Source organism: Balearica regulorum, chromosome Z (genome assembly GCF_011004875.1).
Source record: "Balearica regulorum gibbericeps isolate bBalReg1 chromosome Z, bBalReg1.pri, whole genome shotgun sequence".
In the NCBI taxonomy this organism is placed as follows: domain Eukaryota; kingdom Metazoa; phylum Chordata; class Aves; order Gruiformes; family Gruidae; genus Balearica; species Balearica regulorum.
The window spans coordinates 16,387,573-16,408,720 of NC_046220.1; the positions used below are offsets into that span (position 1 = coordinate 16,387,573).

The window sequence follows — 21,148 nt, forward strand, 5'->3', positions numbered from 1 at the left end:
CCGCCTGCCCTGCGGCAGTCGCGGTCTGACACGGGTAGAAAGTGCCAGCCCTTCGCCCCGCACAGCCGCCTGTGCCACGGCAGGCCAGGAGACATTGTCGGGGAGGGGCTCGGCAAGAGACCCCAGAGGAGCGGCAGGTGACAGTAAACGATCTGCACCTAACACTACCAGCTCGGCCTAGCGCTGGCCGCATTGCTGGACACAGCATTTTCCGGTGGCAGCCCCTCCCAGCCCGCCCAAGGAAGGCTCTGATGCCTCCGGGAGCCCTGGGGCACGGTTTGATGCGAGGCCGCGGTGCGGAGCGATGGGCGGCGGCCGAGACCGAGAAGCCGCGGCCCCGGCAGGGCCGCCGCCAGACCGCGCCTACCCAGACAGACTGCGCGTGCGCCCTGCCCACACTGCGCCCTCCCCACACTGCGCCCTCCCCACACTGCGCCCTCCCCACACTGCGCCCTCCCCACACTGCGCCCTCCCCACACTGCGCCCTCCCCACACTGCGCCTGCGCCTCCGGTGGGCCACACGCGCGCGCACCCCCCACACCCCTCCCAGCCACTCCTGCCGCCATATTGCGCCTGCGCGGTCCGCGCACGGCGCCTGAGCCCGGGGTTAGCGCATGCGCCGCGGCCTCCGCCCGCACGCCCACACCGCAGAAGATGGCGGCGCTGTGAGCGCGATATCCCTTCACCATGAGGAACCTGCGGCTGCTGCGGACCGGCGGGTGCCGCTCCGCCGCCGCCCCGGGCACCCCGCAGTGCTTTTGCCTCAGCGGCGAGCTTGGCACGGTCCTCGTGGGCTCCCAGCACGGCCTTCTGGAGCTGGGCCCCGCCGGGGACTCGGTGAGAGCTGCCGCCGGGCGCACCGGGAGCCGCGTGTCAGCTCTCTTGTCGCTGTCAGGCGGGGGCTGGGGCTTCGGGGGAGGGTGCCGGTGCCTGTCGGCTCTCTCGTATCGCTGCAGCCGTGGTGTAAGGAGCGGCTTTGGTCCGCCAGTTACAAAGCTGTAATAAAGCGTTTGGGCCTCTGTCAGCGGCAGCGCGTCGGTGCCCGCCGGGAGCTCGCCTCTGGACGAGTCGTGGCTGCCCTTTGATGTGGCTCGCTCTTGTAGCCTTGTTTGCGAAGTCTTGGAGCCTTCTGCTGCTCCGTGCCACCGCTTGCTACGGTCTCTTGGTGCCTAGAAAGCTGGCTGTGAAGCTGCACTGTGATCTTAGTGGCTGAAGTGATTTCCTGTGCTTTTAAAATACCAAATTTGCCCCCAAGAGGGTGATTGTATTTGATACAGGTCATTCCTGTGGTTTAGTCTTAAGCATGATCAGTTGTATGAGAGACACAACTCACAAAACTGGCAAAGGGTTAGTGAAGAGTATACAAGGAAGCTTTTGAAACCATGTTTTAGGGGAAAAAAACCTATAGCGTACCACTAAAAAAAAAATGCTGTTGAGCCATAAATTCTTGGATTGCAGCATTTTCTCTGGAAATACTGTGCAACTTGGAGGCATATAATTCCCTCAGTATGTTCAGTTATGAAGTTAGCTTTGTGGCTTTCCTGAGATCTCATTTGTAAAGAAGGATATTTTGTGAAAATCTCCATTGTGGTCTGTTTGTGAAGGCTATCAACTAAAATATTTTCAGAATTAAAAAATATTCTCAAGTCCTAAATATGCCTGCTTCCTTTTCTGTTTGGTGGGGGGGGGGGAGTATTTCAGATCTTTATTACTATAGTTTTTTCCCTGATAACTGGATGTGTAAAACATTTATGCAGCTAAGCTAGAGAGAGCTATTTTAGCTAAAACTTTCGTGTTTTGCTGTACCTAAATGCACATCGAAATGGTTTTCCTTTGAATTCTTCTATGCTGTGTCTGTAAAGCCTGAATGCCGGCTTAAAAGTATTGTGACACTTAAAGCAGCTACCCATTCACCTCTTAATGTTGACACTATGTGGAGAAGTAAGAAGAGGGGGTTGAAAGATGATTAGCAAGACAAATTGGAAATTGTAGTATTGCCATTTATTATCTGCTCCCTTATGTGAGTTTTCTCATTGTCTGTCTAGCACTTTTAACATCGAGGACCTTCACAGTTTCCTATGCATAAGTGAAGATAAGTACTTGAATATTGGCTGTTTTCTGGTGCCATTCACATACTTCTGTTGTGTAATGCTTTGTGTAATTGCAGTAGGATGAAATATGCCATGGGTGTTACTCTGTCATTTCTGCAAAAATCCCAGTGAGGTGATGTGTACCTAATAAGTCATTGGCTTCTCTATGTCAAGGTGACAAGAGAAGTTTCCTTGACTGCAGACGGTTTCATGCCCGAGGATGGAAGTGGCTGCATCGTGGGTATCGAAGATCTTCCAGAACAGGAGTGCGTGTGTGTTGCTACAGCAGCTGGAGACATCCTGCTGTGCAATCTCAGCACGAAGCAGGTAACGTGGCAGGAAAGACACAACAATTTCAAAGGAAAACATCACACTTAATTTCTTCAGGGGGCAGTTTTGTGTTTATTACATATTGAGGTGTGGTTAGTCTCCCTTTTCTGGCAGATGAGCTGATTTTTGTAGGATCCTTGAGAAGGATTAAGGAAAGAATATACAGTCCATAAAAGAACTGGAATTGAAACAGTGGCTTGCCTGTCCACAGGCCTAGTCCTGTATATTTGCTCAGGGGGCTGTTGGTACACACCCAGCAGCACAAGATCCACTGAGTAGTCTTACAGAAATAGGATATTGCTGAGACTTGGTACAGAATAAAGTGTAGCTACCTTTTTATTATTACCAGTCAATACGGAACATCATGCTGATGTGACTTAACTGAAGAGAGGCGAAAGTGATGTGTGTTGTGATTTGGAGAATATTTGGAATAAAAAAGCCCTAGAAAACACTAAAGGGAAACAAAAGTATCTTAGCTGAGTAGATATGGCAGGAACTGAGATACTTGCTTTCTGCTCCTTCCTCAGTGTCAGATTTGTAAAATCTTCAGCAAGATGCTTAAACAGCACAGCAGCACTCTCTGAAATCTGCATCAGCTCCCACAATACCAGCCCAACAATGCAGTTGTAGGTAGGCATGAGATGACAGTGGTCTGTCTGGGTTAACTGTCAGATTGTGGTTATTTGCAGCTCACCTGTTTTGGTTCTTGTTTGGGTTTGATTTGCAGATACCACTTAAATATACAATCACCTGTATCTGAAAAAGATTTCCTGTTTTGCACCTTAAAACGTGATTCATGAGACTTTTCTTGCACTGATCTATGGTTCAGAGTTGAGGTTTAACTTCAGGTCCTTTATTTCAAGGCTTTTTGGCTTACTTTCTCAGTTTTAAAGTTATGTTCTTTTGGTACGGTCTAGGCACCAAGAAAGAAGTCTTGAAGGTTACTCTGCTTGTTCTGAAATCTTTTGCATGTGGGTGATGGTTACTCTGTCCACCAGTGCTTAGTCACACTTTGTTTATGTGAAAAGATTGTGACACCCAAGCTTAATTCCTTGAATGGCATTATCTTGCTGTTTATCACAATTGTTCTGCTCCATGCCTTTTGCAAATCAGGCTAACATGACAGAAGTTCTCTGCCCACTGCTATTGCTATTATGTACTTGTGATAGTCCTGTAAAACTGTCCCAGTTTTTCATAAACTTTGAAGTTAGTGCAGCTATATACAATTATCAAGTTCAGCGTGCACAAGCTGATCAGAGTTTTAATGGATACAGTGTCCTGTAACTGCATGTTGGAATTCTGTAGGTAAGAACCATTATGTCTGTGTTTTGTGTTTGTTTCATTATGTTTACCAATGTAACCACAGACCCAAGCAGGCAATATTAGTATTACCACTGTATGTGCTGACATAAGACTGAGAGTTGCAGAATAAAGAAAATGCTAATCTCTAAATTTTCTGGGCTGTCATATATAAACATTCTGGAACAGTCTTTGGTTAGAAATGTTTCTTTTGTTTCATTCAACACAAAAGCTAAAGTAAGACCTGTGACTTTTCTACATAGGAGAGGATTTCCCTCCCTTGGTGACTGATTGTTTTTGTGCTGGGATGGTGCTGCACTGGTGTTCCTGCACTTCTGTGATCTTATTTTGGTCTTGCAGGTGGAATGTGTTGGAAGTGTGGACAGCGGTCTGAGTACCATGAGCTGGAGTCCTGACCAAGAGCTTGTTTTGCTTGCAACAGGTATCAATAACAGCCTGTAAGCTTTCTGTCTTTAGGAGTGAAACTCACTATGACCAAAATGTAAAACACAGTTAAGTTTAAAATGGAAGAAGCAAAATACAAAGTTACGAAATTGGGACTAAGACTTAAAGACTTTGAGAAAAAAGCCACCTGATCCTATATATTAGATATACTTTCATGATCCATGAGGTGCTTTGCTGATCCAAGGAGAAGCTGTTAAGACCCAAAAAGCTGAGTTTTGTAAAATGGTAATTAGTCTTTCACATCTTCCAAGGAAGTATATTTGATCTTGCCTCTAAAACATAAAGACTCCTGCTTTATACCCCGATTTGATTTCTTAGTAACAAAAACTGCTTCTTGTGCTTTGGTAGGAAATGTATGTGTCACAGGCTCGACTTAGCTACAGATGTGTCGCACCTAGAAAATAAAGTTAGCCTCAAGCAAAACAGAATCACAGAATGCTTGAGGTTGAAAGGGAGCTCTGGAGATCACCTGTTTCAATGCCTTGCTCAAAGTAGGTTACCTGGAGCAAATTGCTGGGAACTGTGCCCAGTCAGGTTTTGGATATCTCCAAAGATGGAGACACCACAACCTTTGTGGGCACCCTGTTCCTGTCTGTGACCACCCTCACAGTAAAAAATCGTTTTCTTATGTTTTAATGGAATTTGCTGTGTTTTGTTTGTGCCCATTGCCTCTTGTGCTGTCACTTGGCGCCACTAACAGTCTGGTTCTGTCTTCTTTACTGTACTCCACCTCCCACATTAGATATTTATACACACCGATGAGATTCCCCCTGAGCCTTCTCTCCAGAGTAGTCTGACTTCTCTCAGCCTCCCTTCATGTGACACATTCTCCAAGCCCTTAATCACCTGTGTGATTCTTTGCTGGACCCATTCCAGTATGTCCTTGTCTGTCTTGTACTAGGGACCCCAAAACTGGAGCCAGCATTCCACACATGTCTCACCAGCACTGAGTAAAGGAGAAGGATCACCTCCTTCAACCTGCTGGCAACACTCCTAATGCAGCCTAGGATGCTGTTTGCCACCTATGCAGCAGGGGCATACTGCTGGCTGATGTTCAGCTTTGTGCCCCTCGGGAAACATGGTTCATTTTTTTTCAAAGCTGCTCTCCAGCCACTTGGCTCCCAGTCTGTCCTAGTGCCTGAGATTACTATTTTCCAGGTGCAGGACACAGCTTTTTCCCTTGTTGAGCTTTATGAGGTTCTTGACAGCCCATCTCACCTACATGACAAGACCTCTGTGGACAGCTGCACAACCTTCTGCTGTACTTGCTACTCCTCCCAGTTTTGTGTCTTCTACAATCTTGCTGAGGGTCCCATCCTCCAGGTCATTAATGAAGATGTTAAATGTTGGCCCTAGCGTCCAGGGGCACGCCACTGGTGACTGACCTCAAGCTGGACTTTTTACCACTGATAGCAAGCTTTTGAGTTTGACAGTTCAGCTGGTTTTCAGTCTACTTCACTGTCCTTTTATCTACCCCATTCTTTGTGAGTTTCCCTATGATGATGTTATGGGAGACAGTGTCAAAAGCCTTATTAGAATCAAGATAAGAGTGCCAGGTACTTATTTTGAATGTGGAAAGAACTTTTTAAGGTTAGACCAGGAAGCTTGTTTTTGAAGAGAGAGCCTTATCGTAGGATCATAGAATGGTTTGAGTTGGAAGGGACCTCAAAGACCATCTAGTTCCAACTGCCCTGCTATGGGCAGGGACACCCTCCACTAAACCGCATTGCCCAAAGCCCCATCGAACCTGGCCTAGAACACTTCCAGGGAGGGGACCATCCACAGCCTCTCTGGGCAACCTGTGCCAGTGCCTCACCACCCTCACAGTAAAAAAATTTCTTATATGCAATCTAAATCTATCCCCTTTTAGTTTAAAGCCATTACCCCTTGTCCTATCACTCCATGCCCTTGTAGACAGTCCCTCTCCAGCTTTCCTGTAGGCCCCTTCAGGTGCTGGAAGGCTGCCATAAGGTGTCCCCGGAGCCTTCTCTTCTCCAGGCTGAACAACCCCAACTCTCTCAGCCTGTCCTCACAGGAGAGGTGCTCCAGCACCTTGATCATCTTCATGGCCTTTTTCTGGATTTGGTTCAACAGCTCAATGTCTTTCTTGTACTGGAAACCCCAGAGCTGGATGCAGTACTCCAGGTGGGGTCTCACAAGAGCAGAGTAGAGGGGGAGCATCACCTCACCTCCCTCAACCTCAGCTTGAAAGTGGTGTTCTGTTCCAGTTTGAGACTTTCTGAGCTTTGAAGGATATGTTCTCTTTAGTATCATAATACCATTAGAAATGTTTCTATATTCAACTTCATGACAAAAAAATAGGACAATATAGGAGACCATTGAGTTTTTATTTGATGGACATACCATTACCAATACTGTATTTAATATCTTACCTTCCAGGAGAGCAAACACTCATCATGATGACAAGGGATTTTGAACCAATTACTGAGAAGCAAATCCACCAAGATGAGTTTGGAGAAGGTGAGAGGTGCACTGAAATGAAGTTGTTCAAACTGATGTCATTGGTGTGTTGTAAGCATGTAGAAAGTAAAGACATGGAGCTGAGAGCTTACTGGGCCCCAGGAGACATTTTAGACTGTAATGCTGCTGGGCAGCTGAAGGGAAATGCCAATATTTTACTTGTCAGCATAAATTCAAGTAAGTTCCCTGTACTAGAGAACTTTCTGGGCTATGTAAATTTTCTGCAGGTTTTTAGAATTAAACTTGGATGGAAGGTGTGAGTGGCTTGGAGATGTGGTTGTGTTTACCACACTGTGCGGAGTAGTGCTGTAAATCTCAAATCTTCCACTACAATGATTTTTTTCTTCTTCAGGAAAGTTTGTTACTCTTGGCTGGGGTAAAAAGGAGACACAGTTCCACGGATCTGAGGGAAAACAGGCAGCGCATCGCAAACAGACGGTATTATACTAGTTCTTTTATGTTAGGCACATACTTTTCTGAGAAAACATGTATAAAGAGAGTTTCAGTTATTCCTGCAGTGCCAGTTTGCCACTGCCTTCCTGGTAGTTGTCTTCATAGGTTTCTTCTGTTTCTGTGATCTGAAATCCAGCATTTTTATCCCCCTCCTAATTCAAGATAGCAGCTGGGAGTACTTAGGACTGTTCTTACAGAACTCAAAGCAAGAAGATTTGCAAGCACTAGTACTTGCAGAGGTAAATCCACCCTTAAATCAGCATGACTGATTTTGCCTTATGTGTACTATATACTAAAGTATTCATATGAACAAGAGAAATAGCATACATTTTGGCTGATAGGAGCAGAAATAACAGTAGTTTCAACTCCCAGAAGGCAAGAGTAGAAAGATTTGGGCTACTGAGCATCACCAGTCATGTGAGGCAGCTCCCTTTACCTGTACATTTTAGCTTTTTGCTCCTTTGTCTAGCACTTCCTTGTCTGGGTCTTGTTTTCTCTACTTTTTATTTGGTGAAAAGTCAGGTAGCTAAAAACACTCCACTGCTGTATTCTTCTTCTTGTGTTTAAGTTGCAAAAGCAAAACTGTCCTCCTGAAACCTGGCAGGCTGGAGCGCAGAGACATGAAATGTGGCCTGTTCCAGCTTTACTGTTAGGAGGGACAGGACAAGGCTTGGCTGTATCTGGGAAAATAAGCCTAGTTTGACAAAGTTAAACCTTTGAACAGCTCCCTTCTTATGTGTGTTCTGTTGAGGGTTGGGGTTTTTTCTGGCATTGTTCTGCGAAGAACACTACTTGTCATCCCAGCTTCTGTCTGCCATACAGACTGCGTGGATGGCATGCCTTTCTTGCCTTTCTCTTTCCAAGGGGTTGTGACTCCAGGCATCAATCATGATCAAACCTACAAGCAGAGACCCTGTAGAGTGGAAAGATAGCATGTGAATAAACAGATATATGCGCTTGCAGGAGGAGTACATTGAATTTACAGACAGTTTTAATTTTAGTATTTCCTAAAAATAACTTTCTGAGTAATGAATTTTTAATTTTGCAGCCTTAAGATTTTTTAATGGATTGATTTCATGCCAAGGTTCTTGAAAGAGCTGGCTTAGCAACACAGTCTGTTCAGACAAAGACAGCAGTTGCCTTTCTAAGCTTTGGTGCAACTTTCTTTTGTGTGACTTCAGGAAGTGTCACCTACTTCAGCCTGGGATGATGGCAGACCTCGAGTGACGTGGAGGGGAGATGGGCAGTTTGTTGCAGTGAGTGCTGTCTGTCCAGAAACAGGTATGGGACTAAACTTCTTTGAAATACCAACATGTGTAAGAAGCTTCTTAAGCAGAAACTAGGCAAGGCAAGAACTGGCTGCTGTTCGTGGTCTCTTGGCCACTTAAAGCAAGGGTGAGTTGAGCTAGTTAATTGATGTTTTCTCTGTTTTGTTGTTCTCAGAGGCATTTTATAGCACAATCTTTTGAACACTTTCTTTGCGGTTTGGTTTTCAGTCCAATGAGAAGCTAGGAGGGGTTTCTTCTTAGTAGTTAGTATCTGAACTGCTTTCACTAATGTTAAATCACCACTCAAGCTCTAAGCAATCTCTGATGGGCTCCCAGTGCCAAACGAGTGAATCTGTTTGGGTTGCTGTACCTGCTGTCCCTCATGTTAGCAATTTCGCCTTGCACACTTTTGTTTAAACACTGGTAATACTTTTCCCTAGGTTTTGCCCTAAAGCAAAAGAGGTGATAAGTACATACATTTCTTTTAAGACTGTAATGGATGGCTTCCATGATAAATGTTACTGAACAGTTTAAATGTATTGGTCAACATATTGAACTGCTCCAAACCGCACTGCTCTTCCGCTAGTTTGGCTTTTTGCCTTCAGTACTTCTGATCAGAGAGTATCTTGCATTTATAGGAAGAGTTTAACATTTCTGTGGTGAAAGCTGGAAAGGGAAATGGCTATGACTGAGCTACATCAGACTGAAATTCCTACTCAGTTCCTTTAGAGTCACTCAGTTACTATGGGAGAACTGCCTGAGACAGAGTAAGTTCTTACCCTCTAAGGTGTACAAGAGAAATCTCCTTTTAGTCACATGCATCAAAATTTGCTCTCCTAGCCTCATAAAATTAGAAAAGTCTCTTCCCAGTGCTTTCTTACACCTTTGTCTCATTGCTACCTCAACCTGTAGGTGCTCGGAAGGTCCGAGTATGGAACAGAGAGCTTGTGCTGCAGTCAACAAGTGAGCCTATCTCAGGATTAGAACAAGCACTATCCTGGAAGTGAGTAGCAAAGCAGTCTGCATACTTTTTTATTCCCTGGTCACAGTCTTTGATCAGCATCAATTTCATTTATCCTGTGTTTATTTTTCCCAAAACTTGAAGAAAGCTTCCTTCTGATCCAGCATGAGGAAGAGTAGCCCTTTAAACCTTGAAAAGCTTAATACTGTATTACATGTGGGAAGAAGGGATAGATTCTCTGCACAGTCTCAATGTCAAGTGGTTTTGAACTCAACTGTATAAATAGCAATGTTACAGGTCCCTTTGCCAGTACTGACATTTACTTGCTCACCTGAGAATGTCATGAGCCCTGGAAAATGTCTGTGCTGGACCTATGACTTTTTCTGAACAGCGCTGAGGAAAACACATCCTCTGTTGCCCTTTTCTTCTTGTCTCTGGAGAAAATGCAAGATGATTGGTGTTTAAAATGACAGCTAGTGATTATGTGAGCAACCGCTTTTCATTTGGCTCTTTTTTAAGGCCTTCTGGAAACCTGATAGCATCCACGCAAGAAAAACCCAACAGACATGATGTGATTTTCTTGGAGAAGAATGGACTTCTTCATGGGGAGTTCACCCTCCCATTCCAGAAGGGGCAGGTCAAAGTAAGTGCTGTGTCTGGGCTTCTTTGATTACAGTGTAATGGAGAGAAGGACTAGATCTTATCCAGATTCTAGGAGGAAGTTTTTAACTTAACACTTTAGTGCTGGTTCTGATGGGACAAGTGACCTGAAAAGAGAACAATGATGAAAGCTGTGGAGAAGATGCAATGCCCTCTGTAGGCCCATAGTACAGAGACAAGTACAGTAGAATTGTAGCTGTGGAGTGCTTCTGGCCCCTATATACTTTCTACCAGGCAAATGCTTCAAAAGTGCTGTTCATCGTGTAAGCAGTTGCAAAAGTGAGGTGAAATACTCAACTTATCCCAGATAAGAGAAGTGAAAAGCTACTGGTATGGCATTACTTCAACTTCTGCCTTTGGATGCTGAGAGGTCTTTTGGCAGATGCTTCCTCAGTGCCAAGGAAAGCAAAGAGAACACTGCTGTCGTGTTTGTGATTGTATTGCCTCTTCAGCTGTGTGGAACAGCTGTGACAGGTTCTGCTTCAGGATGCTTTGCTCCATCAGTTGGGAGATTTGCAATACACAAGGGTTATGTTAGTATATTAACCCATGCACCTTACATTGTTGAAAATAAGGAGCAGCAGCTCTCATGGTCTTGCAAACCAATTGGTAGCATACCCATCCTGCACAGAAGCAGCAATATCAGAGCCGTGTTTGTTTCTGCAGGTTAATGAACTGCTTTGGAATGCAGATTCTACAATCCTGGCTATATGGCTGGAAGACCTGAAGGTGGAAGACTCCAACCCAAACAGTTATGGTGAGAGCGCTGTGTGAGGCTCAGGCTCTTACACTTGCCTGCAAACATGGTTAGCAGTGGGTATTCCTCTGCAAGTTAGGAGACACCAGGGAGGCTTACCTACAGTTTTGAGACCCCTGTGCAGGTCAGGTTCAGCTGGAGCTCAAAGCATCTTCCAGACTGCTGTAACTGGAAATGGCATTAATGGAATGCTAAAGGTGTGAGCCCTTCGTAAAACCTGGGCATCTTCCCACAAGGGGAGCTGAAAGAATTGTAGGATCGACTCTTTTGCACAGTCTCTTGTTAAGTTTTCTTGTGCTAGGTGTTGTATGATACAGCCCATGGGGTGAAGGCTAGAACTATTATTTTCATTGCATTTAACCCACTCCTAGAAGAGCAGTAGAGGGGGTGATGGTTTGAGATGGGTCTCAAGTAGTAGCTGTAGTAACCATTTGTTTTTCTATAGTTCAGCTGTGGACCACAGGGAACTATCACTGGTACCTGAAGCAAAGTCTACATTTTGGTAACTTGGAGGAAAATCAGTTGGTGTCACTGTTGTGGGACCGAGAGAACCCGTACAGACTGCATGTACTCTGCAAGGGTTGGCATTACCTCTCCTATGACTGGCATTGGACCACAGACCACGGGATGGGGGAGAATAGCCAACATGTGGCAAATGTGGCTGTCATAGATGGCGGTAAGCAGTGGGACTGCTTTGCAGCTCTGGGGTCAGAAGAGGTGGCATAGCCTTTTGGATGCAGACTGGATGGGATTACGGTAGTTCTTCTGTTAGCTGCTGTTTCTACAAAGCTCTTAGTGGGGAGGACCATGTAATTGATGGAGGTTTCAGAGTAGTTCAATGGGGTTAACTGCTAAGGGCACAGCAACTGTATTTTCCTGTAACATTGTTTCTACTTTCAGTAAAGAACCTAACAAAAGCCTCTCTAACATTTGGACTGGGTTACAGCTTGGTTTTTTTTCTCTTCTCTTCCACAGATAAAGTGCTTGTCACAGCATTCCAGCATGCTGTGGTGCCTCCACCCATGTGTACCTATGAGCTCCAGCTCCAACAAGCAGTTAATCAGGTTGCATTTCACACAGATCCCAAGCATAGTGGAGACATTGCCATCCTGGATGCTGATAACAAGATCTCTGTGTACAGATATGGTGAGAGCATGTTGCACTGTCTCATTAAAGGAGACCCTCTGTCCCTGAGAAAAGTACCTTGGGGAACTAGTAGGGTGGTGGTCACTCAAGCCTTTTGTAGTTAGGAGTGAGATATATCTGGTTCACCTTGGATTCAAGCTCAGTTAGAATCATAGAACCATAGAATGGTTTGGGTTGGAAGAGACTTCAAAGACCATCTAGTTCCAACCCCCCTGCCATGGGCAGGGACACCCTCCACCAGACCACATTGCCCAAAGCCTCATCCAGCCTGGCCCTGAACACTTCCAGGGATGGGCCATCCACAACCTCTCTGGGCAACCTGTGCCAGTGCCTCACCACCCTCACGGTAAAGAATTTCTTCCTAACATCTACTCTAAATCTATCCCTTTTTAGTTTAAAGCCATTACTCCCTTGTCCTGTCACTACACTCCCTGATAAACAGTCCCTCTCCAGCTTTCCTGTAGGCCCCTTTCAGGTACTGGAAGGCCGCAATTAGATCTCCCCGGAGCCGCCTTTTCTCCAGGCTGAACAACCCCAACTCTCTCAGCCTGTCCTCATAGCAGAGGTGCTCCAGCCCTCTGATCAGCTTCATGGCCCTCCTCTGCATTTGGTCCAACAGCTCCATGTCCTTCTTGTACTGGGGCCCCCAGAGCTGGACGCAGTACTCCAGGTGGGGTCTCACAAGAGCAGAGTAGAGGGGCAGGATCACCTCCCTTGACCTGCTGGTCACACCTCTTTTGATGCAGCCCAGGACACGTTGGCTTTTGGAGCTGCAAGCGCACACTGCTGGTTCTCTCATCTCCAGTACCTTCACTGGCACAGGAGCATTTTGATGGTGCATTGGCTTTGTGAGAAGGCAGTGTTCAGCACTTGGCTATGTGCTCATGCTGATAATACTCCCCTGCCTAGCTTCAGCTTAAGTAGGGTGCAGCAACTGGTATGTTGTGTAATCTGTTCTGATGGCATGTTGCTGATTGACACTGGAATAGCTTCCTAGGGTCTATGTGAGGCACACAGCGCTCCCCAAAGCAGTGCTATATACAATGTAATATTCAGTGTGCTGTGAGACAAGAGACTGTTGCTGGTGTCTCTGAGTTTTGTATTGTGACGTTACAAGGTAACTCTGTTCCCCAGGCTAAATGTTAATGAGGATTAAGTGTTGGGTGTATGTGTAGGGATGGTATTTTCTGACTTTTTTGGTAGTTTCCTGTAGCATCTACTTTCAGATAAGAATAAAGATGGAAGGGGCTCTGTTGGCAGGATCTCTAAACTCTGCTTTGTTCTGTGTTTGCTAGGACAGAGCACAATGAATGACCCCACTGTCAGGTTTGGAGCTGTAGGTGGAAATGGATTTAAAGCAGCTGTGGAAACACCATACCTGGATAAAACCTACAGGTAATATAGAACTAGTACAGCTGTAGTGGGGAGAAAAAGGTAATACCTGGCTTGGATGTTTTAGAGGTCACAGCTCTGACCACTTGTCTCAAGATTTTGAAGAGGTTGTCAGATAACGTGGTTTCATTGTGCTGACACTGTGGCTGCAACTAGTGTTAAGGATTGGGCACCACAGTGGGCAGGTTGTCTTGAGAAGTGCTCTTGACTGAGCTCTGGATCTAGTGACAGATGGTCAGTGACAGCACTGAGATAGCCTTTCCTGTGCCTGGTGCTCTTGGCAATCATGCTGCACTTTGTGCTCCTGCTCCCAGAGCCAAAGGAATGACTTTGCAGTGCCCAGGTCCACTGAGCAAGAGAGCTGATTGCATGGCAGGAACAATGACAAGGTAAAAAAAACCACACCCTGCTCTACATTTGTTCCAATACACAGTTAGCATGGGAGCAGTATTGCCTAGGGAAAACAAGTGGTGCTCCCTGGGTCTTGTCCTTCATCTCCAGCCTAGCCTGTGGCAGGATTCATGCTTTGGGTGACTGTGTGTTTGTGCACTGGAACCCTCCCGGCCGTGCTGTGTGTCTGAATAGCCAGGCTAAGCCTGGGAAGACCTTCACCTCTCCAGTGAGGTGGCCTACTGAAATCTGGTTCTATGTGCTTCCCAATCTCTCTTTATTTTGCGACAGAGTTGGTGTGAGCAGTGACAACAATGAAGTGATGAATCCTCTAGGGCTCCGATTTCTCACCTGGCTGCCAGATGACAGCTTCCTGGTGGTTGGTCAGGGTCGACATGCTGCTCAGTCTGTCCTTCACCATCTGACTGCAGTGCCTCATGTGGCTGAGGCTGAAGAAGAGCACCTGAATTTAAGGTACTAGAGATCTGTCAGTCTGAAGTCTGAGAGCACCTCTGGACAGTGCCTGGAAGGAGTTAAGTCTTTCAGTAGACGTGCAGCCTGGAGGCTGTGGGTTGGGGAATTTGGCTCTCTTCCTGCAGGAGAACCAAACAACTCTTGAAGCTGCCTATTGGTCAGGACTTGCCTGTAGTTATAATGCCTACACCCAGCCTGACAAGAGGGTGAATGATAGCATGCCTGTGTCAGTACAGGATAGCTCTGTTCCTTTGTCTGAATTCCATGCCCTCAGAGGGATTGAATTCCTCCATTCTACCCTTTGCCCTCCATTATCAAGGTCCAGAAGGGAACTGGTAGCCCTTGTTACCCCTGTCCTCACCTGCTGGGCTTTGTGCAATCAATTGAACTAAAACCAGGTCACAAAAGGAAGCCAGCTGGCGTACAGAAATCTGCTTCCTAAAGGGAAAAGGGATCCTGAGAGTCACTTTCTGTAGCACTCACACAGCAAAGACAGGCTGATTTGCATATGAACTGTAGCTTAGAACAAAAGAAGTGTGGGCTCTGCAGAATGCTTTAAGTATGCAGACAGTGCCTAGCAGTTAGGCAATGTCTGTTGGCTGGAATTGCTGGTGCTCTGTGGTGCCAATGTCAGCTGGCATAGGTGTGAAAAGACTGCAGAGGATCCTTACATGAGCAAGGTCCATGCTGGAGATGTGCATCCTTCCATCTGGCCACAAGAAATGCAGCATCTAGGTGTTAAATGTATCTCTTGTGACTGATGTTCTGTGTCTTGTTCCAGGTTGTCTGTGCCTTTAGATGGAGAAGTGATCAGCCTGTGCTGCAGCCCAGTGACCAAAACTGTAGCTCTGCAGCTTGCTGATAGACGGATCCTGAAATATCTCTGGGGTAAGCTGGGTCTTATTAAAGTACCTGGTCTGAGGTGTAGTTATTACAGATTTCTCAGAACGTTTAATGAGATGATTTGACTTTCAGGGACATGTTTGACTCTTGCTTGTAGTTGGTCCTGCCTTTCATGCTCCCTCTGCTCTCAGAAATGGGCCAAATTTGTGTCAGAAAGCAGTTAATGCTGTTGAGAATAATAGTTCAGACTTTTTGATTTGAAAAGATGACTTTTAGTGATTTCACAAGTGCTGACTGACTGCCATGTCCTTGGCACTTGTGCCACAGTGGAATAAAGGTGCTACTGACCACCTTCTGTGTCCTGGACTTTTGTGTCAACATTCCATCTCTCTGTCAGTGTAGCTTATGCCCAGCTCTGGTTTTCTTGAGATATGTGTCATGTGGTTGTAAAGTCTGAATCTTTGGCTGGAAAACAGTTTGATCTTCTTTGCTCTTTAGAGGCTTCTACTCCAGTCCTTGAACCCTGGCGGACTAACAATGGCTCTGCTGTTCAGTTCCCCTACCCTTGTGTGCAGACCTCTATCACGAGGATCAGTGGTGAAGTAAGTAAGGCTGTGAGCGGATTAGCTCAGTTGTTCTTTGTGTCAAATGTGCACCATGATCCTCTGCCCAGGGTCCAGTGATACTTCTTGACGGCGATCTTCATAAGGCCCTATGCTGAGCTGAGAGCATATCTTTCCTTGGCTTCTAGAGCGTTTCTGATGGCTTGCAGTTAACACCCAATCTCACTGTTCTATGAATACACTGAATAATGTAATTGAAGAGCGAAAAATTTCAGAATTAAAATTTCCTGCAGTCACTGCCTTCCTCTTTTTGAAAACAGCATTTTGCTCCATTTTATCTGAGCTTATCCTATTAGCAAATATGGCTGCATTGAGGTACTGCAGATCTTCTATGACTGGTGATGGTATCTTGAGAGTTACAACAGCTTAAGGAACAACTAGCTATTTTGCTGGTAGCTTCAGGATTTCTTTCCTTCAGTGCGCATCCAGGTGAATGCTGTACAGAGCTGCTTTGCTGGGCTCTGTACTAGTGCTTTTCATCTGGTATTTTGGACCAAACATCGCTGAATAAAAAACTAAATTATCTGGCATGGTTTCTGCTTCTATTTTTGTTAATGTGCAGCTTCTGGTATAGGGTAGACCAAGCTAGGTTTCCAGCCAGAAGTGTTTAAAGACAAGTAAGCCCTCCTGGTATAGACATTGCATGATTTCCTCTCCACCTTCTAAGTAATTCACATGAGGTACTCAGTACCTAATTGTAAGGTACTTCAATCCAGTGCTAGTCGGTGTTGTGAAACACTGTAGATTGTGACACTGATAGCCTATACTTGCCATTCTTTTTATTTACAGGAGGTGATCTTGGGCCTTACAGATCGGTGTCGTTTTTTTGTTAATGATACAGAGGTACTAAAGTTTTTGCCCCTCATTGCATCCCCTTTTCCTCTGCCGAAGGCAGCTTTCTTGTTCCACTCTATACAGCAATAAACTTCATCATTTTTCTACAGGTCGCTTCCAATATCACCTCATTTGCAACATACGATGAGTTTTTGTTGGTGACAACCAACTCCCACACCTGTCAGTGCTTCTGGTTGAAGAACATATCAGTGAAAGGTAAATGCCAACTGTAGCTGCCTGCTGCCGGCTGCTCATCACCATTGTCTTGGAACCACAAGATGTCCCTGTTTTTCACATCCAAACCTGCTGTATTTGGGTCACCTGGAGCAACTGTTTAAGAGATGGAGGAAGAGAGCTGCTTTCAAAAATCTGTCAGAGCAATGAGCACAGGGGACTGACTTTGTACATCACATGCTTCTGCCAGGGAGCAGGATTTGTTCTGTAGTTGTTGTCCTTTCACTGTTTTCAACAGCTTAGCCCTGTATTCTCTCCCTCCCCTCCATGTCCAAAAAAAAAAAAAAAAAAAAAAGTGCTGTGTGCTATTTGAGGGTGTTGTGGAGAAGGGATCTCAGTAGAAAGGACTTTTGGTGGCATCTGGCTATGAGAGGTGTGATGACCCTGGGAAGGGTAGGATGACAATTTACTCGTCCTTTGCATCTTTCAGTGCTCGTCTCATCTGGTCTGTTGAGCTGTGTGATCCTGTTGTATAGCGGGCATATCTCTACTTTGTGTACAGCAGCACTTAGCACTAAGAGGTCCTCTTCCTATCTGAAACCATTGGAGGTCACCAGTGTATTGTTGACTCAGCACAACCTTGCAGGGCCACATAGGAAAGCCTGGCTGGGGTGCTGTGCTGCAGTGTGCCGTGTGTGCTGATAAATATGGTGTCTTCAGCCCTTCAGACTGGCCTGAGCAGTGCTGCTGCACGCAACAGTGAGACCCTGCGCAAGGTGGAACGAGGTTCGCGTATCGTCACCATTGTGCCCCAGGACACAAAGATTGTGCTGCAGGTCAGTGTCTGCTGAGGTCTGCTATCGGGGGGGGTGCAGGGGTGCTGTCTCAGTGGGCAGCTGACCAACCTGTGAACAGTGCATGCAGTGCAACAAAGCTGCTGCCCTGTACTGCTGCAGCACAGCACCTCACAAATCAGCTGCCTGGCTGGATGTGGAGGGATTTTGAGCATGCCTGTGGGAGTTAGGTTCAGCACAGGCAGCTGGGTATGTGCAGAACTGGGAAGGGCTATTCACATTCCTAATGGCTGAGGTAGTGTAGTGCTACATATTGTGGCCTCTGACAGTGAATCTCAGACTCACCTCTTGGTACTTGCTGTACTTGCTAGCAGCCTTCCATTAGCCTTAGCACTAAGTTTGAAGTGCTGAACTCACTCTTCAGAACCAGCAGAGGTTCACAGAATGGAGAAGGATGTCACTAGAGGCGTGTAGCCCAATATCCTCCTCAAAGCAGGGCTAACCTGAAAGCTTGATCAGGTTGCTCTGGGTCTTGCCTGGTTCAGCGGAGTCCAGCCTCCTGAGGAAGGAATGTTTCTGAGCTGAGAGAATCTTCAGGTTTTTCCACAGTTGTTGAAATTGCATGTCCTTTGAAGTAAAGAAACAGGCCCACACACCTGCAAGTAGCAAAGAGACCTAGAAAATTAGCCAGTCTTCACTTTGCCTTCAATGTAGGCAGAGTAACTACAAATAAATAATCCTGTGGATCTTGTGTTATAGATGCCAAGAGGAAATCTGGAGACTGTTCACCACCGAGCTCTGGTTCTTGCCCAGATTCAGAAGTGGCTTGACAGGTAAATGGCACTGGTGTATTCTGGTCTCGTCTCCCACAGTCTGAGCTGTTAGGGGCTGGCTTGCCTGGTTTTCTTGTGCTGGAGAAGGGAGGGAAGCTAAACTCAAAGTGATTTATTTCGTTAGTGGGAACAAAACGGTTTCTGGAGCTACCAGAAGTCCAGCTTTCAGCAGTCCCAGGAGCCTCTCTCTTCACCTCTGAAGGTTGTGTGTACTGAGACTGGGTGGGTGGGAGAAGTCTTTGTCTGCTCCCTTCTTCAGGCATCTCAGTCACTTCATGATGAAGCTTGCTGTTTTTCATGTTTTATTTGTTTAATTGATTTGCACTTAAGTTTTCTGAAACGAACTTGGTCCATTAGATTGAAATGTAGTTCTCTATTTTAAGAGAGGAAAAAAAGTAACGCAAGGACTGGATTTCTTCCTCTACCTGGCGTGCTGGTCTGTCCCACTGCAGAGGTTGGCAATGAGAGGATTGACCTTGCGCATTTTTTTCTGGAAGGCAATCTACATGGCTTATTGCCTAGGCTATTCCATTCCCAAGGGGTCTGTGTTTATCTCTAGTCAGTTGCCTTTATTTGCAGATATTGCACCTATCCACTATGTAAACTATCCCACTTGACTCATTCCTCCAGGCTTATGTTCAGGGAAGCATTTCAGTGTATGAGGAAGCTGCGAATCAACCTTAATCTTCTCTATGACCACAATCCCAAGGCAAGTATGCCCAATTCTGTTGTGTTGTTTTCCATATCCATCTAGCCTGGAATCCATTGACGTTGAACAATGGTCTCTAAAGAGTAGGTGGTGCTGTCACTTCTGCTTTCAGCAGAGATGGCTGCACTGCACTGCTGCAGCCTCATGCAGGCAGATCAGGTTTAGCATTTCCTTAATTTTGTACGTTCAAAGCTCTTTGAATTTGTTCTTGTACTTAATGTACTTATTCAGAATAACAGTAGTAATAGTCTTGTTGATTTCAGGTATTTCTGGAAAATGCAGAAACCTTTATCAGGCAAATAGAGTCTGTGAACTATCTCAACTTGTTTTTCACAGAACTGAAGTAAGTATAATTCTGCAAGTGTAAGCATGCATGTAATCAGTGGTGGTACATTATTTTGTCAAAATACTGGCAGCTTTTCAATGTGGGTGCAAGGAGTCAGAAATCTGACATGTTGGGTCATAAAGGCTTGAGTAAGCTCAGTAGTTTCAGGGACAATCAGTGTGGGTAAATTGAACAGAGCAAGTTTTGCACTGCTTATCTGAAGCCTGAGGTCAAGATACTTGCTTAGATTCCCAAATCAGGTCCCCTGACTTCTTTCTCAAAGGTTGAGTGACAAGAAGCTTTAGAGTATTGGTAGCTTCAGGACTTCTCAAGCTTGCTGAGGTAAATAGTTGTTTAGGAGCTGGAGCTGTCACTTAGCTGTTCTGCTTTATTTTCAGTTTTGACGTGACTTTAAAGCTTTGTCTAGAAATAAAAGCAAATGGCTTAATTTTCAAAGTGCTCTGTGCTCAGCGCTCAGCATCTCCATAGTGGATTTAGCAGAAGACAGCTGTATCTTGAAAATTAAAGTCTTGCCTTCTGATTGTTTTATGCCACTCAATTAGTTGTTCTGACCAGTTTCTTTCCAATGCCTCTCTTGACTGAGAATCAGTTGGGATGGATGAGAGATGTTGGAGAGCTTTCTGGTAGTGTGGCAGGTTATGTGTCAGTACTGAATGATGTATGATCTGTTTTGTTGAGTAGTTATTTTCTGCATACATTTGTGTTTCTTAATGTTATTGTCTTTGTGCTGGGCTATGTGATGGACAGTGCTGGTATTAACAGTATCTGTTTTTATTTAGAGAAGAAGATTTCACAAAGAGTATGTATCCATCTCTGAATAGTAGCAGTAATGCTCTACCACACCAGCATCGTGATCAGAAAAAAGTAAACCTCATATGTGATGTGATGAGAGTTGCCATGGAACACATTGACCCTCAAAAGTGAGCATTTTCTTATTGTAGGTGAAGGAACCGTTAGAGATTTCTAGTATGTCATTGTCAGAAAGCAAAGCTGTCCTTGGATTGAGAGGAGCCCTGAGGAGAAGGACATGGGGGTGTTGGTGGATGAAAAACTGAATATGAGCCAGCAATGCACGCTTGCAGCTCAGAAAGTCAATAGCATGGGCTGCATCAAAAACAGCGTGACCAGCAGGTCAAGGGAGGTGATTCTGCCCCTCTACTCCGCTCTTGTGAGACCCCATCTGGAGTACTGCGTCCAGCTCTGGGGGCCCCAGTACAAGAAGGACATGGAGCTGTTCGTGGCCCAGAGGAGGGCCATGAAGCTGATCAGAGGGCTGGAGCACCTCTGCTATGAGGACAGGCTGAGAGAGTTGGGGTTGTTCAGCCTGGAGAAAAGGCGGCTCCGGGGAGATCTAATTGCGGCCTTCCAGTACCTGAAAGGGGCCTACAGGAAAGCTGGAGAGGGACTGTTTATCAGGGAGTGTAGTGACAGGACAAGGGAGTAATGGCTTTAAACTAAAAAGGGATAGATTTAGAGTAGATGTTAGGAAGAAATTCTTTACCGTGAGGGTGGTGAGGCACTGGCACAGGTTGCCCAGAGAGGTTGTGGATGGCCCATCCCTGGAAGTGTTCAGGGCCAGGCTGGATGAGGCTTTGGGCAACGTGGTCTGGTGGAGGGTGTCCCTGCCCATGGCAGGGGGGTTGGAACTAGATGGTCTTTGAAGTCTCTTCCAACCCAAACCATTCTATGGTTCTATGATTCTAACTGAGCTTGAATCCAAGGTGAACCAGATATATCTCACTCCTAACTACAAAAGGCTTGAGTGACCACCACCCTACTAGTTCCCCAAGGTACTTTTCTCAGGGACAGAGGGTCTCCTTTAATGA

General features: G+C 45.8%; 1 protein-coding gene across 1 annotated transcript in view; it reads left to right on the top strand.

Annotated features, from left to right (window-relative positions):
- Positions 1–627: 627 nt before the first annotated feature.
- The window catches only part of ELP1 (elongator acetyltransferase complex subunit 1), a 34,415-nt gene continuing 13,894 nt past the window's right edge, over positions 628–21,148 (top strand). The window contains exons 1-22 of the mRNA XM_075740288.1: positions 628–837; positions 2,265–2,417; positions 4,080–4,161; positions 6,585–6,665; positions 7,018–7,103; positions 8,300–8,399; positions 9,299–9,389; positions 9,867–9,990; positions 10,674–10,764; positions 11,210–11,440; positions 11,740–11,910; positions 13,206–13,305; positions 13,984–14,166; positions 14,948–15,054; positions 15,508–15,611; positions 16,422–16,475; positions 16,577–16,682; positions 17,361–17,476; positions 18,194–18,267; positions 18,898–18,976; positions 19,240–19,319; positions 20,102–20,242. Of these exons, the coding sequence (XP_075596403.1) occupies positions 688–837; positions 2,265–2,417; positions 4,080–4,161; positions 6,585–6,665; positions 7,018–7,103; positions 8,300–8,399; positions 9,299–9,389; positions 9,867–9,990; positions 10,674–10,764; positions 11,210–11,440; positions 11,740–11,910; positions 13,206–13,305; positions 13,984–14,166; positions 14,948–15,054; positions 15,508–15,611; positions 16,422–16,475; positions 16,577–16,682; positions 17,361–17,476; positions 18,194–18,267; positions 18,898–18,976; positions 19,240–19,319; positions 20,102–20,242 (2,504 nt within the window). The 5' untranslated portion in view covers positions 628–687. The remainder of the gene's footprint in view (positions 838–2,264; positions 2,418–4,079; positions 4,162–6,584; positions 6,666–7,017; positions 7,104–8,299; positions 8,400–9,298; positions 9,390–9,866; positions 9,991–10,673; positions 10,765–11,209; positions 11,441–11,739; positions 11,911–13,205; positions 13,306–13,983; positions 14,167–14,947; positions 15,055–15,507; positions 15,612–16,421; positions 16,476–16,576; positions 16,683–17,360; positions 17,477–18,193; positions 18,268–18,897; positions 18,977–19,239; positions 19,320–20,101; positions 20,243–21,148) is intronic.